The 25,078-nt window shown below is 35.3% G+C and overlaps 1 protein-coding gene across 2 annotated transcripts in view; it reads right to left on the reverse strand.

Annotated features, from left to right (window-relative positions):
• Positions 1-25,078, reverse strand: part of ECHDC1 (ethylmalonyl-CoA decarboxylase 1) — a 62,503-nt gene that overhangs the window by 26,458 nt on the left and 10,967 nt on the right. For both annotated transcript variants that reach the window (XM_047735115.1, XM_047735113.1), the window contains exons 2-5: positions 20,033-20,254; positions 16,949-17,091; positions 9,777-9,829; positions 8,367-8,447 (exon numbers count right to left, since the gene is read on the reverse strand). In XM_047735115.1, coding sequence (XP_047591071.1) covers positions 8,367-8,447; positions 9,777-9,829; positions 16,949-17,091; positions 20,033-20,252 — 497 coding nt within the window. In that variant the 5' untranslated portion in view covers positions 20,253-20,254. The remainder of the gene's footprint in view (positions 1-8,366; positions 8,448-9,776; positions 9,830-16,948; positions 17,092-20,032; positions 20,255-25,078) is intronic.

The raw sequence follows: 25,078 nt of genomic DNA on the forward strand, positions 1-25,078 counted from the left end.
GCACTTTGCAGGTATTGTGATTTTAAAAATTGAAGCTTGAGAGCAAACCTGCCATCCAGCAAGCCTATCAGCTCTGTTTTTCTGATAGGTCTGCTGCCTTCATCTCTCCATGTTGCATTTTGATAATTCTTATAATATTTCAAACTTTTTCATCATTATTATATTTGTTATGGTAATCTGTGATCAGTGATTTGTGATGTTACTATGGTAGCTGTTTTGAGGTACCATGAACCATGCCCATATTAAGACCACAAACTTAACTGATAAATGTTGTGTGATCTGACTGATCCACCCACTGGTCATTCCCCATCTCTCTCCTCCTCTTGGGCTTCCCTATTCTTTAACAGAAAAACTGAAATTAGACTAATTAACAGTCCTGAAATGGCCTCAAAGTGTTCAAATGAAAGGAAGAGTCTCGTGTCTCATTTTAAACCAAAAGCTAGAAATGATTAAGCTTACTAAGAAAAGCATGTCAAAAGCTGAGGTAAGATGAAGGCTAGGCTTCTTATAGCAGTTAGCCAACTTGTGAATGCAAAGGAAAATTTCTTAAAGGAAATTAAAAGTGCTACTCCACTGAAAACACAAATGTTAAGACAGCAAAGCAGCCTTATTGTTGATACAAAGTTTCAATGGTCACGATAGAGATCAAACCAATACAACATTCCCTTAAATCTAAGCCTAATCCAAAGCACGGGTCTAACTCTCTTGAACTCTAGGACAGCTGAGAGAGGGGAGGAAGCTGCAGAGGAAAAGTCTATAAAAGCTAGCAGTGACTGGTTCATGAGGTTTAAGGAAAGAAGTGATCTTTATAGCATAAAAGTGCAAGATGAAGCATCAAGCACTGAGGTAGAAGCTATAGCAAGTTAGAAGATCTAGCTAAGATAATTAATGAAGGTGGCTACACTAAACACATTTTCAATGTAGATGAAATAGCCTTCTACTGGAAGAAGATGCCATGTAGGACTTTCATAGGTAGAGAGCTTCAAGGCTTCAAAGGACAGGCTGACTGACTTGTTAGAGGCTAATGTAGCTGGTGACTCTAAGTTGAAGCCAATGTTCATTTACCATTCCAAAAATCTTAGAGGCCTTAAGAATTATGCTAAATCTACGAAATGTACTCTGTCTATGCTCTGCAAATGAAGCAACAAAGCCTTACTGATGGCACATCTGTTTATGACACAATTTAATGAATATTTCAAAACCCACTGTTGAAATCTACTACTCTGAAAAAAGATTCCTCTCAAAATATTACTGCTCACTGATAAATGGAGCTGGTCACCCAAGAGCTCGGACAAAGATGTATGGGATTAATTTTGTCTTCAAACCTACTAACACAATATCCATCTACAGTCTATGGATCAAAATATTATTTTGACTTTCAAGTCTTATTATTAAAGAAACACCGAAGTCTAGAGCTGCCATAAATAGTGATGCCTCTGATAGGTCATGACAAAGTAAATTGAAAACCTGGAAAGCATTCTCCATTCTAGATGCCATAAAGAACATTCATGATCCACGGGAAGAGGTCAAAATGTCAATATCAACAGGAGTTTGGAAAAAGTTGATTCTAACCCTCATGGATGACTTTGGAGAGGTTCAAGATTCCAGTGGAGAAAGTAACTGCAAATGTGGTGGGATTAGCAAGAGAACTAGAATTGGAAGTGGAGCCTAAAGATACAACGGAATTGCTGCAATCTCATGTTCAATGATGAACAGATGAGGAGTTGCTTCTTATGGATGAGCAAAGAAAATGGTTTCTGAGGGGTGTCTGGGTAGCTCAATTGGTTAAGTATATGCCTTCAGCTCAGGTCATGATCCAGGGTCCAGGGATTGAGCCTTGCGTTGGGCTCCCTGCTAGCAGGGGTCTGTTTCTCCTCTGCCTCTCCCCTCCAGGTTGTCCTCTTTCTCTCTCTCAAATAATTGAAGAAAATCTTTAAAAAAAGGAAAAGAGAATGTTTTTTGTGAAGGAAACTACCCTTTGTGAAGAGGCTGTAAAGACAGCTGAAATGATAACAAAGGACTCAGAGTATCACACAAACTTAATTGATAAAGCAGTGGCAGGGTTGGAGAGGACTGACTCCAATTTTGAAAGAAGTTCTACTGTAGGTAAAATCATCTATCAAACAGCCTTGCACGCCAAAGAGAAATAATTCATAAAAATAAGAGTGAAGTGATGTGCCAAACTTGATTATAGTCTTATTTTAAGAAACTGCCACAGCCACAGAAAAAGCATTGCTTTTTCCATTAATTTAAAATATATTTGAAATAAGTAACTTAAAGTACACGTAACAATACTCAAATATCTCACAATAAATGTCAAGAGTTGCCTAAGATATCTGTCCTTTACCAGTCCCATCTTCAGCCTGATTACTGCTATGGTGTCCTTTGGTTCTATAAGTACAACAAAACTGATTTGAGTATTGACTAGAGTCATATGCATGTGATTTTTTCTACAATTTGTGAGGAAAAATGATTTTTTCAAGGAGTAAAGTGATTATTGGAGCTACTGAATACACTCCCAGAATTATTATGGCTAGAATTCAGGATGTCCATTTTATAGGCAAACATTTTCAGGGGAATAGACCTGATTAGATAGATTAGAATCGAATAGATTCAAATGAAGTAAGTTCATAAATGCAGTTGGCCTTTTAGGTTTAATTTCTTCCTTGGCTTTTGAATATACTTTTAATATTAATTTATAATTTATATTATAAATTGTATTTATATATACTTTAGATTTAATATACTTTTAAATTCATACAAAAACCCAGTTTTCACTGAATGAAATAGTCTTGTATTGGCAGAAGTGATCTATATCCCTTAAATATGAAGATTAGTGATCTAAAGAGGACCACAGCATTTTGTTTTGACTGGGCAGCAGATGACTCCACTCAGAAGCGGGCATCAAAGAGAACTGTTTCCAAGGCGTTAAGCCTGTCTCGTGCCTTCTCTTATCTTCTAGAAAAGCCTACTAACTTACAGTTTTACACTCAATGCATTTTGATTATTTATTAAATGAATCCTGGTTTCCTGACTGGTCAGAAAACATTAAACTCACGAAGGCTTGATGCTTGTTAAAATTAAAGTACAAAAAGGAAGACCTAGATTATTTTATTTTGTGTGGTATTTTATTAAATCACATTTAAAACTGTTGTACCATAACTCTAACTTTGAAAATGTGTAACTAACATTTTATCCTGTTAGTTATTCTCACTTTCACACACATACCAGAAAAAAAGCATTTAAATGATTCTCCATTTTTACCTTCAATTTTATAAGTCTGTTCATTTTTTAACACATACGACACAATATATTGCACCATCTAAATTAAGATATTTTTTCCAAGCATCAAATTCTAATAATCAATAATCAGCTCTTCTTCCTTATTCCTTAAATACCTCAAGAATACATTAACATATATGTGTGCATATAGTTATACATTATAAATGTATTTATACACATAAGTATATGTATATATAAATGTATACCTGCATATGCATATGAAATGAAAATCAGGATTTAAAATACTACATAAACTCAGTTGATAAAGCTGTGGCAGAGTCTGAGAGGACTGACTCCAATTTTGAAAAAAGTTCTGTGGGTAAAATGCTATCAAACTACAGATATGGTGAAGAGAAGGGGCACCTGCATCCCAGTGTTCACAGCAGCAATGTCCATAATAGCTAAACTGTGGAAGGAGTCGAGATACCCTTCAACAGATGATAGAATAAAGAAGATATGGTATATATATATATATATATACATACACACACACACACAATGGAATATTACTCAGCCATCAGAAAGAATGAATACCTACCATTCACATCAACATGGATGGAACTGGAGAGGATTATGCTAAGTGAAATAAGTCAAGCAGAGAAAGAGACAATTATCATATGGTTTCACCCATATGTGGAACATAAGGAATAGCACAGAAGACCATAGGGGAAGGGAGTGAAAACTGAAGGTGGGGATGTTAGAGAGGGACACAAACCATGAGAAGACTATGGACTTGGGGAAACAAACTGTGGGTCTAAGAGGGGAGGGAGATGGGGGGGTAGCCAGGTGATAGGTATTAAGGAGGGCTTGTTTTGTGATGAGAACTGGGTGTTATACACAACTAATGAATCATTTAACACTACATCAAAAACTAATGATGTACGATATGGTGGCTAACTGAACTAACCAACTAACTAACTAAATAAATAAACAGCACTGTTTCCTCAAAAAAAAAAAAAAAAAAGGCTATCAAATAGCATCGCATACTACAGAGAAATTGTTCATGAAAGAAAAAGTCCATCAGTGAAGTGAGCTTCACTGTTGTCTTATTTTAAGAAACTGCCACAGCCACCCCAACCTTCAGCCAATCACCACCCTATTCATTCATCCAATATCAACACTGATGCAAAACCCTCCACCAGTGAAAAGATCACAACTCACTTAAGTTCAGATGATGGTTAGCCAATTTTTAGCAATAAAGTACTTTTTAATTAAGGTATGTACATTGTTTTTTCAGACATAATGCTATTGCACACAACAGACTACAAAATAATGTAAATATAACTTTTACATGTACTGGGAAATGAAAAATTCATTTGATGAGCTTTACTGCAATATTTGTTTTATTGTGATAGATGGAACCAAACCTGTAGTATCTCTAAGGTGTGCCTGTATATAGTAATATATGTAACAAATACATAAAAATATATGTTAATATACATAACAAATTCACACTACTATTTAAATATTTGTTTATATATAAATGTATTACTATTTTTACATATAACACAAACAGGTATAGTCAATATTAGAGATAAAATGAGATCATAAAAAATAATCTAGAAAGAGGCAGGAAGAAAAAGTAAGAAAGAATAAACAATAGATGGGACAAATAGAAAACAAAGACTAAGATGATAGGTTTAAACCCTATTATATCACTAATGAAGAATATAAATGGTATAAGCACTCCAATTAAAAGGAAGAGATTATGAGACTGGAAAAAAAAAGCAACACCCAAATATGTACTGTCTACTAACTAGAATTACCTTTAAAAAATACAGCATAGGTTAAAATGAAAGGACAGAAAAAGATATACCACAGAAATATTAATCATAAGAAAGCTGGATGACTATATAAACAATAGATTCCGGATTAGATCCTGGATTAGAAAAAAGACATTAGTATGACAACTGAAAAATTTGAATAAGGTCTTTCGATTTAGTTAAAAGTTCTGTAACAATATTAATTTCTTGATTTGATAATTATACTGTGGTTATGTATGATATTAACATTTGGGGAAATGAGTGAAAGGTATATAGGAATTATTTGTGTAAATTCTACAAGTTTTTCATAATTCCATAATTAATACAAATGGAAAAGCTAAAAATGTTTTTTAAAAAAACTCTGCTCTTCAAAAGACACAAAATAAAAAGGCTGAATGTTCACAATACTTATATTTGACAAAAAAATGTTACATATTTGACTTACATAAAAGGACTTTATCCATAATATATAAAAATATGTAATATGCATAGAAAGGCATACCACTGAGAAACAAAATGAACAAACCGCTGATATATGGAATAACACATATGAATCTCGAAAACAAATTGTAGTATATCCACACAAAAAAAACTTCTCAACATTAAAAGGGAATGAGGTAGTGATGCATGGTACAACACTGACGCAACTCAAAATAATTACACTGAATGAAAGAAGCCAGACACACACACACAAGTATATACTGAAAGAATCTATTTATAAACGAAAAAGCGAAAAACCAAAAAAACAAATTAAAATTTTTTTTTCTTTTTTATTTGACAGAGAGAGAGAGAGATCACAAATAGGCAGAGAGACAGGCAGAGAGGAAGGGAAGCAGGCTTCCTGCCGAGCAAAGAGCCCAATGTGGGGCTTGATCCCAGGACTCTGGGATCACGACCTGAGCCAAAGGCAGAGGCTTTAACTCACTGAGCCACCCAGGCACGCCACCCCCCGCCAACTCTTATTTAGAGTGAAAAAGTGATCGGTGTTTGCCTTGGATTAAGGTGGGAATTGCTTGGGCAACAGTACATGCAAACATGTGGAGTTGATAAAAATGTTCTCTATCTTGACTATCTTGACTGTGGAGGTGGTTACACAGTACAGAATGTAAATTATACTATGATAAAAGTGATTTAAGACTTGTTAAAATGAAGGCTAGAAGAGAGAAGTCTTTGATTAAGTAATATACACCTTTAAGCATTCTTAATTATAGGTTTTTCTCTTTCTTTTTTATGGGTATCTTTTATATCACCATGACTATTTTCATAGCATTTTAGTACAATGCATAGATTACAAGATTTAGCTTATATACTTTGATAATCTGAACTTTGAAAAACATGAAAGTTTGTGATTCAAAGAAACAGAGCTGAAAGGGAATGAAAATGCTGAATTAATCAGCTATTTTTCCTCTAGTCTACTGCCCTACATGCCAGAAAGGAATGGCTTTTTCTTTAGTATCTGAAAGGGAGAGTCAGAATTTTAAACACTGCAAGTCCCCTCTTAATGTATGCTCCAACATTCTCCTTCCAGGCTCAAGTGTATGATGAATAGGAAAAAAGGAGTGAGGCCAGGATTAGCCTTAAGGTTGAAAATCATCTCCAGGGAAAGGAGAATTAATAAGTTTAAAACTATACCAGGTCACCTGCATGGCTGAGTTGGTTAAACACCCATCTCTTGATTTTGGCTCAGGTCATGATCTCAGGGTTCTGGGATCAAGCCCCGCTTTGTGTAGCCTGCTTGAGATTCTCTCTCTCCCTCTCCATCTGCCCCTCCCCACCAAACTGTGTGCTCTCCCTCTCTCTAAACAATAAAATAAAAATAAGTTTAAAACTATGCCAAAATATTACCACACTGGCATTTCTGTAAAAGTGTAAGAGTCGTAAGGTAATCTTAAGACTCTAATCAATATCGTGTGCGCATCAGTGTGTACCCTGGTTAAGTGTTATGCTAAGTATCCACATATCCATTAGATCATTTATATTTATAAACATTTATAAACATTTAGCAGAGATTATTTCTATTTTATAAAGAAACTGAGACTTAGATAGTTATTTAAAGTCAAATACAATCGGGAGGGAGACAAACCATAAAAGACTCAATCTCACAAAACAAACAGGGTTGCTGGGGGATGGAAGGGTAGGGATAGGGTGGCTGGGTTATGGACATTGGGGAGGGTATGCGCTATGGTGAGTGCTGTGAAGTGGTTAAGCCTGATGATTCACAGACCTGTACCCTGGGGCAAATAACACATTATATGTTAATAAAAACAATAAAAATAAAAAAAATAAATAAAGTCAAATACAGTTGACCCATGAACAGTATGGGGTTTAGGGGCACTTAGCATCCATGCAGTCAAAAATCTGCACAGAACTTTTGACTTCCCAAAACTTAACTATTAACAGCCTACTGTCAACCAAAAGCCTTACTGATAACATAAACAGCAAATTAACACATATTTTGTATGTTACATGTATTATGTACTGTATTCTTACAATAAAGTAAGTCAGAGGGGGAAAAAAATGTTATTAAGAAAACCATGAGGAAGAGAGGGTCCTGGGTGGCTCAGTTGGTTAAGCATCCGACTCTTGATTTTTGGCTCAGGTCATGATCTCAGGGTCCTGGGATCAAGCCCTGCTTCAGGCTCTGTACTTAGTGTAGAGTCTGCTTGGGATGCTCTCTCTCCCTCTCCCTCTGCCCCTACCCTTGGTCATTCTCTCCTTCTCTCTCTAAAATAAATAAAATCTTAAAAAAAAAAAAGAAAGAAAGAAACCATAAGGAAGAGAAAATACATTTATAATACTCTTCTGTATTCATCTGGAGGGGAAGGGGTGGGAGAATGGGGGAGGATGGGGTAACTGGGTGATGGACACTGGGGAGGGAATGTGTTGTAATGAGCACTAGATATTATATAAGACTGATGCATCACAGACCTGTACCTCTGAAACAAATAATATATGTTAATTAACTGAATTTAAATTAAAAGAAAATTGATAAGAAGAAAATATTCACTAACTGTTCATCCTGTTTAAGAATATAATTAATGGGGCACCTGGGTGGCTCAGTGGGTCAAAGCCTCTGCCTTTGGCTCAGGTCATGATCTCAGGGTCCTGGGATCGAGCCCCACATCGGGCTCTCTGCTCAGCAGGGAGCCTGTTTCCCCCTCTCTCTCTGCCTGCCTCTCTGCCTACTTGCGATCTCTCTGTCAAATAAATAAAATCTTAAAAAAAAAAAAAAGAATATAACTAATATTTATATTCAAGCAAAAAATAAGTTTGAGCATGTTGATTATATTTGTGGAAGGAGTAAAGCGATTTTCACCTTACCTGAAATCACATGCTGTAGTAACTTCTGCTCCTCCACCCAATGCCCAACCTTGAATCAGCGCAACACTTATTAAAGGGAGTCTGTTTATTGAAGGAAAAAAGGAAAAAATGGATGTTAATATTTTTCCTTTCAATATTAACTTACAAATATTACTCTAAAAAAACTTGGGATGCAGTAGAAACAAAATTATTGAACTGTGTTCATAATAACAAACATACCTCAAAGGATAGTGGAACCCTGACTGTGTGTATCGTGAGGAATAAAACAGTGTAATTCTTAAGATATAATAATTCATACTAAATGCTATGTAAGTTTATCAAACTGCCTCCCTGAATCATTATTTTTAAACTATTAACTATATTTTTATATATGAATATACATAAAATATATAAAGTATATATTATAAGTACTATATGAAATATATACCTTACATATATTTTTATATATTACTAACTGCATTTTTAAACTATATATTGTAACTTTCTCCTAAATAAATGAATGTTTTCTATGTAATATACAGCTCCTACAACTCCTCAGGCACTGGCAATCAAGAATAATTCAATGTGATCTTATCTTACTCCATTTTCATTGATGTCACATTAGATGGCAAAATTAAGGCTATATCCAAAGGGAGGAAATGTGGTAGAGAAGACTGAGCTCCAAAACTGTGTTATTATAAAGATTCCTATCAAGCGCCTTTTTTATTACCTTTTGAAATGATCGATAAACTAAGACTATATAAAGGAATGGGTCTGTGGTAAAAATAAATCTTTTCACCTTTCCTGTCTGCAAAGACCCACTTTGGAGGAGTGTGTGAGTATTACAAGGTAAATCCATATGCTTTGAAAGTATGGAATATTTTGTAGGTTCTAACTAATTGCAAAGCTGCACACCTAAAGTAATGGAAAATATATTAACACATTCTGCTTCCAAATAAAAGGGATCAAAAAAACCTTAAGATTTATATAAGAAAAAGTCAAGTTTAATAGGGAAAGGAAGGTGAAGAGGAACTAAAGCAATGAAGAAAAGTATTTTAGAATAATGTTTTGATTCCGTTACTCTTTCTAATCTCTCACATATGAAGAACACCAAAAATAGAGTGATGGCCATCTAGACAACTAGTAAGTATGCTAAATAATATGGAATCTTAGTTTTTATAACTTTATAAGCTCTTTAGGAAAAGTGCTATGTCAAAATTTTTTTTATCTCTCCCTTCTCTTATCTTTTAAATACCTATGCATACTTCACTAATATTTAATTAAATGACTATTCTAGATAGCACAAATAAATAGTTCATCATTAAAATAAATATAATTTGAAAAGCAGGTATTTTTTAACTGGTGTAAAACAGAACAATGAAGAGCTCTTGGTTTTTTTAGATTTCATATTTTAAAAAGAAGATACATTACCTCATCAATCTTGTTAAGGTGTTCTGCATGAACATACATAAGGCCAGTCCATCCTTTAAAAAAGAATAAGCATAAACACAAAGTATAATACAAGTATATTATATAAGAAATTTTTCAATTTTTTTCAGGATTTAGAAAGTAATGAAGCCAAAAATAGACACAACTTTTTTTTAAATGAGGTTTTCACTTAAAACTCTTTGATGCTGTCAGAAATGCAAATGATGCAGTATTAGATTTTGTTGCCCTCTTAGGACCCCTTGAGCTCAGCTCTACATGAGGTTATTAGCAAAGACTTTCTCATGTGAGTCAGATCACATACAGCAGAAGAGTGTGAAGTTCTACTCAGGGTAAGTGGGAGAAAGAGACATAAGATGCACCCATTTATTATCCCAAATTCTGATTCCCTAAGAATATAAAAATATGAAAAACAAATTTCTTAAAAGTACAGTTGACCCTTGAACAACACAGGTTTCAATGGCATGGATCTACTTACATATGGACTTTTTATAGTACAGGACTGTGAATATGGTGAATGTGTGAATGTGTATTTTCTTCCTTATGATTTTCTTAATAACCTTTTTTTCCTGTAGCTTACTTTATTGTAAGAATATAGTATATAATATATATAACATACAAAATATGTGTTAATCAACTGTTTATGTTATTGGTAAGGCTTCCACTCAACAGTAAACTATGAGAAGTTAAGTTATTGGGTAGTCAAAAGTTATACGTAGATTTTCAACTGCACAGGGTCAGGGGCCCTAACCCCTGTATTGTCCAAGGGTCAACTGTAGTCTAAACTTACTGCCTCTTCTTTTGTAACTCACATATGTCCTTTAACCTAGAGTAATCTAGTCTTCAGCCTTCCCTCAAAAGACTCCCCTCAAAAGTTTCAAATAATCTTCTATTTGTTAAATGACTTTTCCTTATCCTTATCCTCCTGTCTCTATAACATGGGTATCTTGCTTTGAACAGTTTCTGTATTTTGAAAGCCTCTTATAGTTTCTAGCTATACTTTCCACTTTTGATTATCTTCCTATTTCTTGGATTGTTCCTATCCAGTTTTCTTTTCTTTTCTTTTTTTTTTTTTTTAAAGATTTTATTTATTTATTTGACAGACAGAGATCACAAGTAGGCAGAGAGGCAGGCAGAGAGAGAGAGAGGTGGAGGCAGGCTCCCTGCGGAGCAGAGAGCCCGATGCGGGGCTCAATCCCAGGACACTGGGATCATGACCTGAGCTGAAGGCAGAGGCTTAACCCACTGAGCCACCCAGGCGCCCCCCTATCCAGTTTTCTTCTTTGCCTCTTCTTTTTTAGCTAAATAAGTAATTTAATACCTGTAAATTCATGTATTCCCCAAAATCCAATCCATGATTCTCTTTCTCTTCTTTACCTACAAATTCTTCCTTGGAAGTCTCATCCATCCCCATTGCTTCAACTCTTGTTTCATGCAGACTCCCAAAACCTAGAAATCTCACATTCTGCCAAGACTTCAAATTCAGCATGACAAAATCAAATGGGAGTGGAAAGAGCTGAGTTTGGATCCTAGAGCTACTGCTTAATAATAACATGAACTGGAGCAAGTCTTAATTGAACGGAGTTTCCTCATCTAAAAAGAAGGAGTGACAAATAAAAAATACTTGTTCTATTTGACTTAAATGATGGTTGGAAAGATGAAAATGTACCTAGATACTCTGTAAATGATCACATAAATGTAAGTGAGTTCTGAGTTTATTTAAAAAAAAAGAAAAAAGTAACTTCTAGTCAATAAGGCTCAGAATTTTAGTATTTTCTTTTATTCTTCCGTTTTACAGTTCACTTCCAATTATTTACCAAGTCCTTCGAAGTATTTCCAAAATAAATCCCTTCTTTTTCTATTTGCACTGCTGCTACCCTAGCTCAGACTTATGTTACTCCTACTTAACAGCCTACGACAACAGCCTTGTTTCCTAACTAGGAATGCATCAAAGTATATTATATTACACAAGGTATTTTAAGAAATGCTTAACAAACTGAGAAGAGTGCCAAATAGAAGAAATTCATTTCAGTTGGGTCAGGGTAGTGGGGAAAGCTTTATAGAGGGGAAGGGAAGATGGCATTTGCTAGGTCTACACAATAAGCCTCTAGAAGTTGACAAAATGCCTTCTTTATCCTCAGAAGCTAATGCAATTTTTTGCGTATATTTGCTTTTGAAGCTAAATGAATCAGATGAATTTTAGATGGAAAACTATGTTATTCTAGAAAACAAATGTACTCAATGAAAGGTAAAAAACCAACATAAATATAAACTTCCTAACTGAAAGCCTTTATCACAAAGGTCATTCTATATTATAAATTGAAAAGAAAATTAACACAAGCACAAAGAGCTAGAAGGTTTAAAACTAGACTGATTTATAGTCCATTAAAATCTATAGAGTAGAGGGGCACCTCAGTGGCTTAGTTGGGCATCTGCCTTCAGCTTGGGTAATGATCCTGGGGTTCTGGGATCGAGCCCCGCATCAGGCTCCCTGCTCATCAAGGAGGAGTTTCTTCCTCTCCCTCTGCTTGTGCTCTCTCTCTGTCAAATAAATAAATAAAATCTTAAAAAAAATAAATCTATGCAATAGGGGTGCCTGGGTGGCTCGGTCAGTTGAACATCCAACTTGTGTGATTTTGGCTCAGGTCATGATCTCAGGGTGTTGAGATAGAGCCTTGCAGCAGGCTCCGAGCTCAGCAAAGTATCCACTTAAGATTCCCTCTCTCCTCTTATGCTGAGTGAAATAAGTCAAGCAGAGAAAGTCAATTATGATATGGCTTCACTTGCTTGTGGAGATAAGGAATAACATGGAGGACATTAGGAGAAGGAATGGAAAAGTGAATTGGGGTAAATCAGAGGGAGAGACAAACCACGAGAGACTGTGGACTCTGAGAAACAAACTGAGGGTTTTAGAAGGGAGCGGGGTGGAGGTGACGGGTGAACCTGGTGGTGGATATTAAGGAGGGCACTGATTGCATGGAGCACTAGTGTGGTGCATAAGCAATAAATCTTGGAACACTGGAAAAATTTAAAAAATAAAAATTAAAAAAAAAAAAAGATTCCCTCTATCCTCTCCCTCTACCTCGCCCCCTGCTCATGCTCGTGCTTTCTCTAAATAAATAAATAAAATCTTTTAAAAAATCTATACAATAAAGCCTGTTAAATTATCTCAATAAATTAATTTTAATAGGATTATTTTCTATTATACTAGATTTAGAGTACTTAAAATTCTGGCAGAAGCATCTAGAATTGGTAGAAATGAAAGTGAAGCAGGTATTAGACTGTATCCTCTTATAATTCTTATCCAAGGGTGCCTGCGTGGCTCAGTTGGTTAAGTGTCTGCCTTCAGCTCAGGTCATGATCCCAGGGTCCTGGGATGAGTCCCGCATCAGGCTCCCTACTCAGCAGGGAACCTACTTCTGTCTCTGTTTGTGCTCACTCTCCCTGACAAATAAAATCCTCAAAAACAGAGAGAAAGGAAAAAAAAAATCTCATTCAAAAGATAAGTTACACTAAAAATGTTTAAAAGCAGTACAGAACAATTTGTTAACAATACAGACTCTAGAGCTAAAATGCCTAGGTTGAATCTGGGCTCTACTACTTACTAGCTAGTTTGGCTCTGAGCATGATACCTAACGACTCTGTGCTTTAGTCTCCTCACCTATAATAATAGTACCTATCTCATTAGGGTAGTTAGTAGTGATTAAATAAATCTGACACGTAAAGAACTTAGTGTCTGATATATAGTAATAGAACAAGAAGTGTTATCTAGCACTAATATTATCTATTATCTATCTATCATAAATATTATCCAGCACTAATATTATTAATAATGCTATTATTAATATCAGTAATTGCACTGACAATCAGACAATGAATATGCTTTGGCTTTAAATGTTTCATAAAGTAGAGATTACACTGTACTAGCAGACATGACCTAGGAAGAAAAAAGATCAGATTTGTCCCCCAAAGCTACTGGGCCAAAAATGGTTAAATGCTCGGGCCTTTTCCTGGGCTGTAGGAAGAAAATAAGCCAATGAGAGATAAAACCCAGCTTAAGATAGAGTAAGTTGAAAAAAAGGAAGCAATGAAAAGCTAGATCTGCTCTGATAAGAAGGCTGGGAGCTGGAAAGTAACAAAAAAAGGTTTTAAGAACTGCTGCAGACAGTGATATTTTCATCCAGCTAAATGATACCCTGAGACCCAAACCTACTCCTCCAGCTCTTATTTGTATGACAAAGATGGGAAGCACAATGCTCAGCCCAAGTTGTCAAAAGGAACTACTAACATTTTATTTACTCTGAGCCAGATTTATTCTGAGTGGAAAAATGCTCAGCCTATAAAAGTATCTTACTTGTCTTAGAACCATAAATGAGCCTTTCTCTTTTTTCCCTAAGTGCCTGTTGTATGGATTTATTAATTTCCTCAAAATACATGGGAGGGTTTAGAGAAAATTAGAATAATTTGTCTATAAATTAATGAGGCTAAAATAAAACTGTACAACAGTAGTAGCAAAAGCAAAGAAGTCAGATGAGCACTTCATTTGAGGTCACTATAGAAATTTAAGCAACAGAGAAATAAGGGCCAACAGATTGGCAGAAAAGTAACTGAAAGGTCAGGGAGCCAAGGAAAAATACTACCTTTAAGCTCTAGATTAAGAATCTAAAGGTTTCGGGCGCCTGGGTGGCTCAGTGGGTTAAGCCGCTGCCTTCGGCTCAGGTCATGATCTCAGGGTCCTGGGATCGAGTCCCGCATCGGGCTCTCTGCTCAGCAGGGAGCCTGCTTCCCTCTCTCTCTCTCTCTCTCTGCCTGCCTCTCTGTCTACTTGTGATCTCTCTCTGTCAAATAAATAAAAAATCTTTAAAAAAAAAAAAAAAAAAAAAGAATCTAAAGGTTTCTAAAACGCCAGACTTTTCCTTGACGAATTATACCCATTCACTGCAGAATAAGTAGGTTTGTTTTCCCTTATCTTGAAGATTATAATTGGATTTTGATGATTTCTACCTTCTGAAAAAAGACTTCTGATAGTCTACAAAACATCTGTAGCATCAAATCCAACTCTTACAATGGGGTTAATGCATTAGATTTTTTTTTTTCTATTTTATTCTTTTCTTTGTCCCCTAACTTTCCAGGGCTAATGTGTGTATCATGCTAATCCAACTCCTTGCCTCAATGTTTTCAACCACGGATTAACTGCCTAATAGGGACAGTTGAAGCCCTTTTTTCTACTCATAAAACAAAAAATAACAAAAGGAAACCAACTTCTTAAGATACCAGCTACATTTTTTAAAAAGTAGACTGATAAATATAATAAAATGTTGATAGTTACTAACGCTATTATGAGTCTATCAGGGTTTCACTGTATTTACTTCTATTTACATTAGGTAATTTTCACTAATAAAATATTTTTTAAACTTTGAAAAAATACACTGGCAAAAACATCAACATAATTATCTTTTTCAAAAAAAGCCATTTAATAATCATGTTCAAATATCTTATTATAATCAGAAGGGACTGTAATCCAATTACTAGAATCATCATCTATTCTAATTATCTCATCATCCTCAGAAAAGCAAATTCACCATATAAGCAAATGCTAGTGATACATCTGCAATAACAAAGAGTAAGTGTATTAGATAAAGAAAAGCTTCACTTAGAGAAAGGATGCTCATAACTCAATGTTAAGAGTCTCAGAGTACCTCAGCTGTGTGGGGCAGATGCATTGATACATGCAGCTGCAACTCCTACAAATGCGTGAAGCTCAAAAGTCCTGAGGCCATTTAAAATCTCAGTTTAACACATATTCATGGTTCTTTCACAGGCATATAGAAATCAGCATGATTCTACTTCTAGCTTTTACATGTATACAAAATAAAAAATCCTGGCCATATGATCTAAAGAGACAGAAACAACCTTTTAACTAGAAGAAAGAAAATAACCTTTCACTTTTTTAGGGTATTTTCCTACCCGACTTACATCAGACCCAAAATAATCTCATATAATAATCATATTATAACAGCAATAATATTATAATAATATCATTATATCTATCCAGTATCTTTTATGAACAAAGTAAGGTACCTAGGAATTCAATCATTCCAGAGATGAAAAATTATAATCAAATAACTTGCAGGTCATATAGCTAATTCTGAGATGACCTTGGGCAAAAATTCATATAGTCAAATCTGCAGCTTAATGCTCTAATCATTTGAACACAGAGCAAATTTTAAGTCTAGTGGTGCTACAATGGGTCATCCCCTGGATAATGTTTATTAATACTTACATCTTTGAAATAAAAATAAGAGCTAACTTTTTCAGACACTATCCTAGTATGCATTTTATATACATTATAGCATTGTGAATAGCTATAATCCTCACAATAGCTCTATGAAATACAGAATTCTCATTTCTAGATTAGGAAAATAAGACTTAGAAAGATTAAGTGATTTGCCCAATCACTTACCCAGAAGGCATTGAAACCAGAGTTCAAATCCAAGTCTATCAAAATTACCAAAAGAGAGCGCTTTCCTCACAATTTTATGTAAATACAGATTATATACTATATAGGTCAGTACGACTTATGGAGTACTATTTAAACCTTATTACATACATACATCCCACACCTATAATTAAATGGCTATGAATACTTCTATTTTATTCCTTTTTCTTCCCTTCTTTTTTTTGCCTTGGGTATATGAGTGGAAGTTCCTAGGTTCCTTGGAGGATAATGGAAGACAACTGATAATGGAAGATAATTAGGATTCCTTTGCTTTCAGGATAATTCAGAAGCAAATGTTTTAACTGTTACCATTTGCTGAAGCCTACTATGTGCCAAAGCTTTGCTGGGTACTTTATATATGTACCTCATATAAAATTCCTCATCATGAGATGCTAAGGGTCTTCCACTTAAAAGAATTCAAACTCTTGCTGCTTTTAATGGGCTTTAGTGATTGCTCATATTTTTGTCCCTCCCCCCCCGCCCCCACTATTTCAAAGTATTTGCAACCTCATCTTTGAGAAGAAAACCAAAACCTCTGATTCTCGGAAAGCTCTTAAAGAGTAGCTATCATATTAACCATATGTAAAATATAAATATCTCAGTCACAGATATCTGATAAACATATGGAATCTAGTACATAATTTATATAAATACTTGCCTCTGGAGTCGCTAATGCTTTCACAACATTCAAATCAGATCCTGAGGAGAAAGTATTTTCTGCCCCACGGACAATGAGACCTTTCCCCTCTGTCCAATTTTCCAATTCAATCACTCTTTCCAGAAGTTGTAGTATCATAACACCTGCCAGAGAGATGAGGGGGAATCAAAGCACCTAAGATACTGGAAAAAGATAAATAATTTAGAAACTATCAGGAGTCAGATAGGACTCTTAGATCCTACATTTTACAAATATGAACTGAATGTCTCTCAAATGTCTGTTGTGGTGGTACCATGGGGTATACACCAAAGAGGTATCCTTGACAGTCCCTGCTTTCAAGTTTACAATATGTTAGTAACCTCTCTCTCTTTCTCACTGTCATAATTAAGAAATCAAACAAATACATGGTTAGGCAGAAAATGAGAATACATCATACCTGTCCTAGGAATAGGAAAATTGGAATGAATAAAGGGTATGGTGGTAAGAAAAAATTATTTCTTAGGTAAGAACCAAATATAGACCTGACTTCACAGTAGTATACATTATCTTAGTTAACAAGCTCAACAAGGATTATAAAATAAACAAGCTTATAACAAGAGTGATGCCTATATTCCTAGCTCAGATATATAGTACTGCCCCAGAAGACTGAGATCTTAACAATCTATTGGGTATATGGTACATAAAACAAAGGTAAGATTCCTACTCTACTCAACTAAGAACTATTATAAAAGGATGTTAGGTCAGGAAAGGGACAGTACATATCATCTTGTTCCAGAGTTAACAAACTACGCTTTAACCCAAGGCATGCTATGAAAGTACATTACAGGCTGTTAATAAGATACCTACCAACTATCAATTCTATGATTTACAGATTAAATTTTTACCTTAGTATCATCCCAAAATTGTACTGGAGTTTCTTTATAATGGACAAATTTAAAATGGAAATAGCAGGGACTATAATTCTTATTACAATAATATTAATGCTATCGATTCACAAGTAACTAATGCAGCTATCCTTTCTAATGGCTAATTATGACCTAATTAAAATAGTAGCCCTACCCAAAGATGTCCTGGATGTAATTAGAAATATAGTTCTTGCTCTCCAAAGATTTATACAGTCTAGTAGCTCTTTACAAAAACAAACAAACAAACAAAACAAAACAAAACAAAATCACCGCTCATTTAGGCTAATAATAAATCTATATAAGTAAATATGGTTCTTCAATCATCCCTAATAGTTAAGCTTCTAAAAAAGTAATGTTGATTTTGAGTATGAGATATCTGTACCAGTACTTAATCTTGAACTCATCTTTTTAAACTTTGTAAACTAAGCATAAAAGTTGGAAGGAACCTTAATGGAGTACCTGGTTGGGTAATTTTCAAACCAGGGCTGTGGGGTTGCCGGCTCACTCATTTTCTCCCAGCTAACTCGATCAAACACCATTACCCAAATCAAAGCATCTCTGTTCATATTTGGTTTAAATATTAGCCATGAAATTAATATTTAGGTACATTTGAATACTATTTACTAATATAAATTATATCTACTCAGTAAATTAAAACATTATTCTAGTCTAATTTTTGAGAGCAGTCTTACCTTTCTAATTTTACTTATCCTAAGCTAATATTAAAATTGGGTTTTATTCTCTATAGCAGCTTAGATTTAGTGTTATTCTTTAGCAAAAGAAATATTTTATAATATACTGGGTTAAATAAAGTATACTAAAAATAATTTCTCCTGTTTCCTTTTTTTATTTTACTTTTTAAAAATACGGCTACTAGAAATTTATTTTACATATGTGGGTCACATTTATGTTCACATTATACTTCTTTTTTTTTTTTAAAGATTTTATTTATTTGACAGAGATCACAAGTAGGCAGAGAGGCGTGCAGAGAGAGAGGGGGCGAAGCAGACTCCCCGCTGAACAGAGAGACCAATGTGAGGCTCAATCCCAGGACCTTGAGATCATGACCTAAGCCGAAGGCAGAGGCTTTAACCCACTGAGCCACCCAGGTGCCCCTGTGTTTGCATTATACTTCTATTGCATAACACTAATAGAGAGAGAGAAAGACATCTCTGAATTATGCTGAAAGGAAAGAAAAGTCATCTTGTGTTTTAAAGACCCACCACTAATAATTTACAAAATTTACAGTCTACTGACTTTTGCCTATAGGTATGAAAATTTTTTATTGAGACATTTTTAAGCCCAGTATTTCAAATACTATAATATATAATTTACTCCGCATGATGATGAGTGCATAACTGAAAAATAGAAATTGTCAAAGTCATCCTAACTGGGTAGTCAGCAAGGTTTCTCATTAGCGCTTGCATATTATCAACCACCCATGAGGTACATCACTGACGAAGAGAAACTGCCAAAATCACGTTGAAAAAAGTAGGAGCGCTAGACAGTCAGCAGTGTTACTTATTAGCTCTGTCGTAACTTAGTAGTGTAATTCAAATTTGAACTTTGGTGTTAATTACAAAGTACCACATGTCCTGGACTTTTGGGTCCCTTAAATATGAAATTCATGCATGCCCAAGAATGCTACCTAGCAAATAGAAGGTATTTACCAGTATCTAAGTGTCAGGAATGAGGCAACACATAGGCAAGCACAGTGTTTTCACTGATTACTGGAATTACATGGTTAAAATGACAGTCTTATTTCAAGTCACAGAAAAACATTTTAACTAAGTAATTTCTTTTTTCATTTATAGGTTTCTCTCTTCTGTTTTCAAAAATCTTTGAAAGCTCCTTCCCCTTGTCACCCAGGGACATTAGCTAAACATAAACAAATGAAGTCATTACCTAGTCAGTAAAAGTCAATGGAAAAAATAATCAAGATTAATTTGAAACTTTCCTTTCTATCAACATCCATATTGATGGATTTTTTTAAAAAGATTAAAATACAATTAGTAAAAATGTTCCTGGTTCAAGTGACAGTTTTGGGTATTGTGTGTGAGTATGCATATTGTAACAATATCACAACTTCGAAGAATTCTGTCACCAGAGTAGAGACAAAAATCATGTGATAGCAGCTTAGATTTAGTGTCATTCTTTAGCAAAAGAAAGATCTCTATACCTGAGAAGGCATTCATTTTACTTGGATTATTCAGAGTAAGAATGCCAATACCACTGTCTTCCTTCTGAAGGTCAACGGATCCACCAGGAAACTGCTGAAGTTTTTTTTTTAATTCTTCCTCATGGAATCCATGAGATGTATTATAAAGTGATACTCCCATTTGATGCAGTAATTTTTTCCTTACAGTCAAAGGTGATGTCTTCAAAAGATTTCCAGCCATTTCTGGAAAACAGAGAAAAATATGCAATAGTCAAAGTGAACACTTTTCTAATATTATATTTAATAGGGACTACTTCCCCACTTCTTTTTTTTTAATTTTTATTTTTTTATTAACGTATAATTTATTATTAGCCCCTGGGTACAGGTCTGTGAACTGCCAGGTTTACACACTTCATAATACTCACCAGAGCACATACCTTCCCCAACATCCATAACCCAACCACCCTCTCACCCTCCTCCCCACAGCAACCCTCAGTTTGTTTTGTGGGATTAAGATCTCTTATGGTTTTGCTCCCTCCCCATCCCATCTTGTTTAGTTTTTTCCTTCCCTACACCCCAATTTGCCTCTCAAATTCCTCATATCAGGGAGATCATATGATAATTGTCTTTCTCTGATTGACTAACTTCACTCGGCATAATACCATCTATTTCCATCCACGTCAAGGCAAATGGCAAGATTTCATTTCTTTTGATGGCTGCATAGTATTCCATTGTATATATATATAACACATCTTCTTTATCCATTCATCTGTTGATGGACATCTAGGTTCTTTCCATAGTTTGGCTATTGTGGAGATTGCTGATATAAACATTGGGGTGCACATGCCCCTTCGGATCACTACGTTTGTATCTTTAGGGTAAATACCCAGTAATACAATTGATGGGTCATAGAATGGTTCTATTTTCAACTTTTTGAGGAACCTCCATGCTGTTTTCTAGAGTGGCTACACCAGCTTGCACTCCCACCAACATTGTAGGAGGGTTCCCCTTTCTTCGCATCCTCACCAGCATCTGTCCTTTCCTGACTTGTTAATTTTAGCCATTCTGACTGGCATGAGGTGGTATCTCATTGTGGTTTTGATTTGTATTTCCCTGACGCCGAGTGATGTGGAGCACTTTTTCAGGTGTCTGTTGGCCATTTGGATGTCTTCTTTGCAGAAATGTCTGTTCATTTCTTCTGCTCATTTCTTGATTGGATTATTTGTTCTTTGGGTGTTGAGTTTGGTAAGTTCTTTACAGATTTTGAATCCTAGTCCTTTATCTGATAGACCATTTGTGAATATCTTCTCCCATTTTGTCAGTTGTCTTTTGTTTTTGTTGACTGTTTCCTTTGCTGTGCAGAATCTTTTTATCTTGATAAAGTCCCAATAGTTCATTTTTGCTCTTGATTCCCTTGACTTTGGTGATGTTTCCAGGAAGAAGTTGCTGTGGCTGAGGTCAAAGAGGTTGCTGCCTGTGTTCTCCTCATGGATTTTGATGGATTCCTTTCTCACATTGAGGTCTTTCATCCATTTGGAGTCTATTTTCATTTGTGGTATAGGTAGGACATGTCCAGTTTCATTTTTCTGCATCTGGCTGTTCAATTTTCCCAACACCATTTGATGAAGAGACTATTTCCCATTGGACATTCTTTCCTGCTTTGTAAAAGAGTAGTTGACTGTAGAGTTGAGGGCCTATTTCTGGGCTCTCTATTCTGTTCCACTGATCTATGTGTCTATTTTTGCTCCAGTACCATACTGTCTCAATGATGACAGCTTTGCAGTAGAGTTTGAAGTCTGGAATTGTGATGCTACCAACTTTGGCTTTCTTTTTCAACACTCCTCTAGCTATTTGAGGTCTTTTCTGGTTCCATATAAATTTTAGGATTATTTGTTCCATTTCTTTGAAAAAAATGGATGGCATTTTGATAGGGATGGCATTAAACGTATAGATTGCTTTAGGTAGCATAGACATTTCCCCAATATTTGTTCTTCCAATCCATGAGCATGGCATATTTTTCCATTTCTTTGTGTCTTTCTCAATTTCTTTCATGAGTTCTTTATAGTTTTCTGAGTATAAATTCTTTGTCTCTTTGGTTAGGTTTATTCCTAGGTATCTTATGGTTTTGGGTGCAACTGTAAATGGGATTGACTCCTTCATTTCTCACTCTTCTGTTTTGTTGTTGGTGTATAAAAATGCAACAGATTTCTGTGCATTGATTTTATATCCTGACACTTAACTGAATTCCTGTACAAGTTCTAGCAGATTTGGAGGGGAGTCCTTTGGGTTTTCCACAGATAGTATCATATCATCTGCAAAGAGTGATAGTTTGACTTCTTCTTTGCCAATTTGGATGCCTTTAATTTCTTTTTGTTGTCTCATTGCTGAGACTAGAACTTCTAGTGCTATGTTGAATAGCAGTGGTGATAGTGGACATCCCTGCCGTGTTCTTGACCTTAGCAGAAAAGCTCTCAGTTTTCTCCATTGAGAATGATATTTGCAGTGGGTTTTTCATAGATGGCTTTGATGATATTGAGGTATGTACGCTCTATCCCTACACTTTGCAGAGTTTTGATAAAGAAAGATGCCGTACTTTGTCAAATGCTTTTTCAGCATCTATTGAGAGTATCATATAGTTCTTGTTCTTTCTCTTATTAATGTATTATATCACATTGATTAATTTGCAGGATGTTGAACCAAACTTGCAGCCCTGGAATAAATCCCACTTGGTCGTGATGAATAATCCTTTTAATGTACTGTTGGATCCTATTGGCTAGTATTTTGGTGAGAATTTCCGCATCTGTGTTCATCAAGGATACTGGTCTGTAATTCTCTTTTTTGATGGGGTCTTTGTCCGGTTTTGGGATCAAGGTAATGCTGGCCTCATAAAATGAGTTTGGAAGTTTTCCTTCCATTTCTATTTTTTTTGGAACAGTTTCAGAAGAATAGGAATTAATTCTTCTTTAAATGCTTGGTAGAATTCCCCTGGTAAGCCATCTGGCACTGGGCTCTTGTTTGTTGGGAGATTTTTGATGACTGCTTCAATCTCCCTCCTGGTTATGGGTCTGTTCAGGGTTTCTATTTCATCCTGGTTCAGTTGTAGTAGTTTATATGTCTCTAGGAATGCATCCATTTCTTCCAGATTGTCAAATTTGCTGGTGTATAGTTGCTCATAATATGTTCCTATAATTGTATTTCTTTGGAGTTGGTTGCAATCTCTCCTCTTTCATTCATGATTTTATTTATTTGGGTCCTTTCTCTTTTCTTTTTGATAAGTCTGGCCAGGGGTTTATCAATCTTATTAATTCTTTCAAAGAACCAGCTCCTAGTTTCATTGATTTGTTCTATCGGGTTTTGGGGGGGGGGTTTCTATTTCATTGATTTCTGCCCTGATCTTCATTATTTCTCTTATTCTGCTGGGTTTAGGCTTTCCTTGTTGTTCTTTCTCCAGCTCCTTTAGGTGTAGGGTAAGGTTGTGTATCTGAGACCTTTCTTGTTTCTTGAGAAAGGCTTGCATCGCTATATATTTTCCTCTCAGGACTACCTTTGCTTTGTCCCACAGACTTTGAACCATTGTGTTTTTATTATCATTTGTTTCCATGAATTTTTTCAATTCTTCTTTCATTTCCTGGTTGACCCATTAATTCTTTAGTACGATGCTCTTTAGCCTCCATGTATTTGGGTTCTTTCCAAATTTCCTCTTGTGATTAAGTTCTAGCTTCAGAGCATTGTGGTCTGAAAATATGCAGGGAATGATCCCAGTCTTTTGGTACTGGTTGAGACCTGATATGTGATTTATTCTGAAGAATGTTCCATGTGCACTAGAGAAGAACATGTATTCTGTTGCTTTGGGATGGAATGTTCTGAATATATCTGTGATGTCCATATGGTCCAGTGTGTCATTTAAGGCCTTTATTTCCTTGTTGATCCTTTGTTTGGATGATCTGTCCATTTCAGGGAGGGGAGTGTTAAAGTCCCCTATTATTGTATTATTGTTGATGTGTTTCTTTGATTTTGTTATTAATTGGTTTATATAGTTGGCTGTTCCCGTGTTAGGGCATAGATATTTAAAATTGTTAGATCTTCTTGTTGGACAGACCCTTTGAGTATGATATATGAGTATGATATATATGTCCTTCCTCATCTCTTATTATAGTCTTTGGCTTAAAATCTAAATGATCTGATATAAGGACTGCCACCCCAGCTTTCTTCTGATGTCCACTAGCATGGTAAATTGTTTTCCACCCCCTCACTTTAAATCTAGAGGTGTCTTTGGGTCTAAAATGACTATCTTGTAGACAGCATATAGATGGGTTTTGTTTTTTTATCCATTCTGATACCCTGTGTCTTTTGATTGGGGCATTTAGCCCATTTACATTCAGGGTAACTACTGAGAGATATGAATTTAGTGCCATTGTATTGCCCGTAAGGTGACTGTTACTGGATGCTCTCTCTGTTCCTTTCCGGTCTACTACTTTTAGGCTCTCTCTCTGTTTAGAGCACCTCTTTCAAAATTTCCTATAGAGCTGGTTTGGTGTTTACAAATTCTTTCAGTTTTTGTTTGTCCTGGAAGCTTTTTATCTCTCGTTCTATTTCCAATGATAGCCACCGGGATATAGTATTCTTGGCTGCATGTTTTTCTCACTTAGTGCTCTGAATATATCATGCCAGTTCTTTCTGGCCTGCCAGGTCTCTGTGGATAAGTCCGCTGCAAATCTAATTTTTACCATTGTATGTCACAGACTTCTTTTCCCGGGCTACTTTCAGGATATTCTCTTTGTCACTAAGACTTGTAAGTATCTAAAAGTATTATACAGTGGAATGCAATCCCCTAAACAGATATACTTTAAGAACTTGGGAACAGTATTTCAAAATTTCCTCATTAAGATGACTTTGAATACAATATGGAGGAGACCAAGATGTTCCTTAAACTCATCTAAAAAAAAGTAAATAAAATGTAATTCATATTAGACACAGTATGACCTAATGTGCTATGATATATAGGAGAGGGTTTAACAAAAAAGAATGGTAGTGAGTTAGGTGCTTGTTGTCTTTGAAAACAATATC

The sequence above is a fragment of the Lutra lutra genome, chromosome 6 (genome assembly GCF_902655055.1).
Source record: "Lutra lutra chromosome 6, mLutLut1.2, whole genome shotgun sequence".
NCBI lineage: Eukaryota > Metazoa > Chordata > Mammalia > Carnivora > Mustelidae > Lutra > Lutra lutra.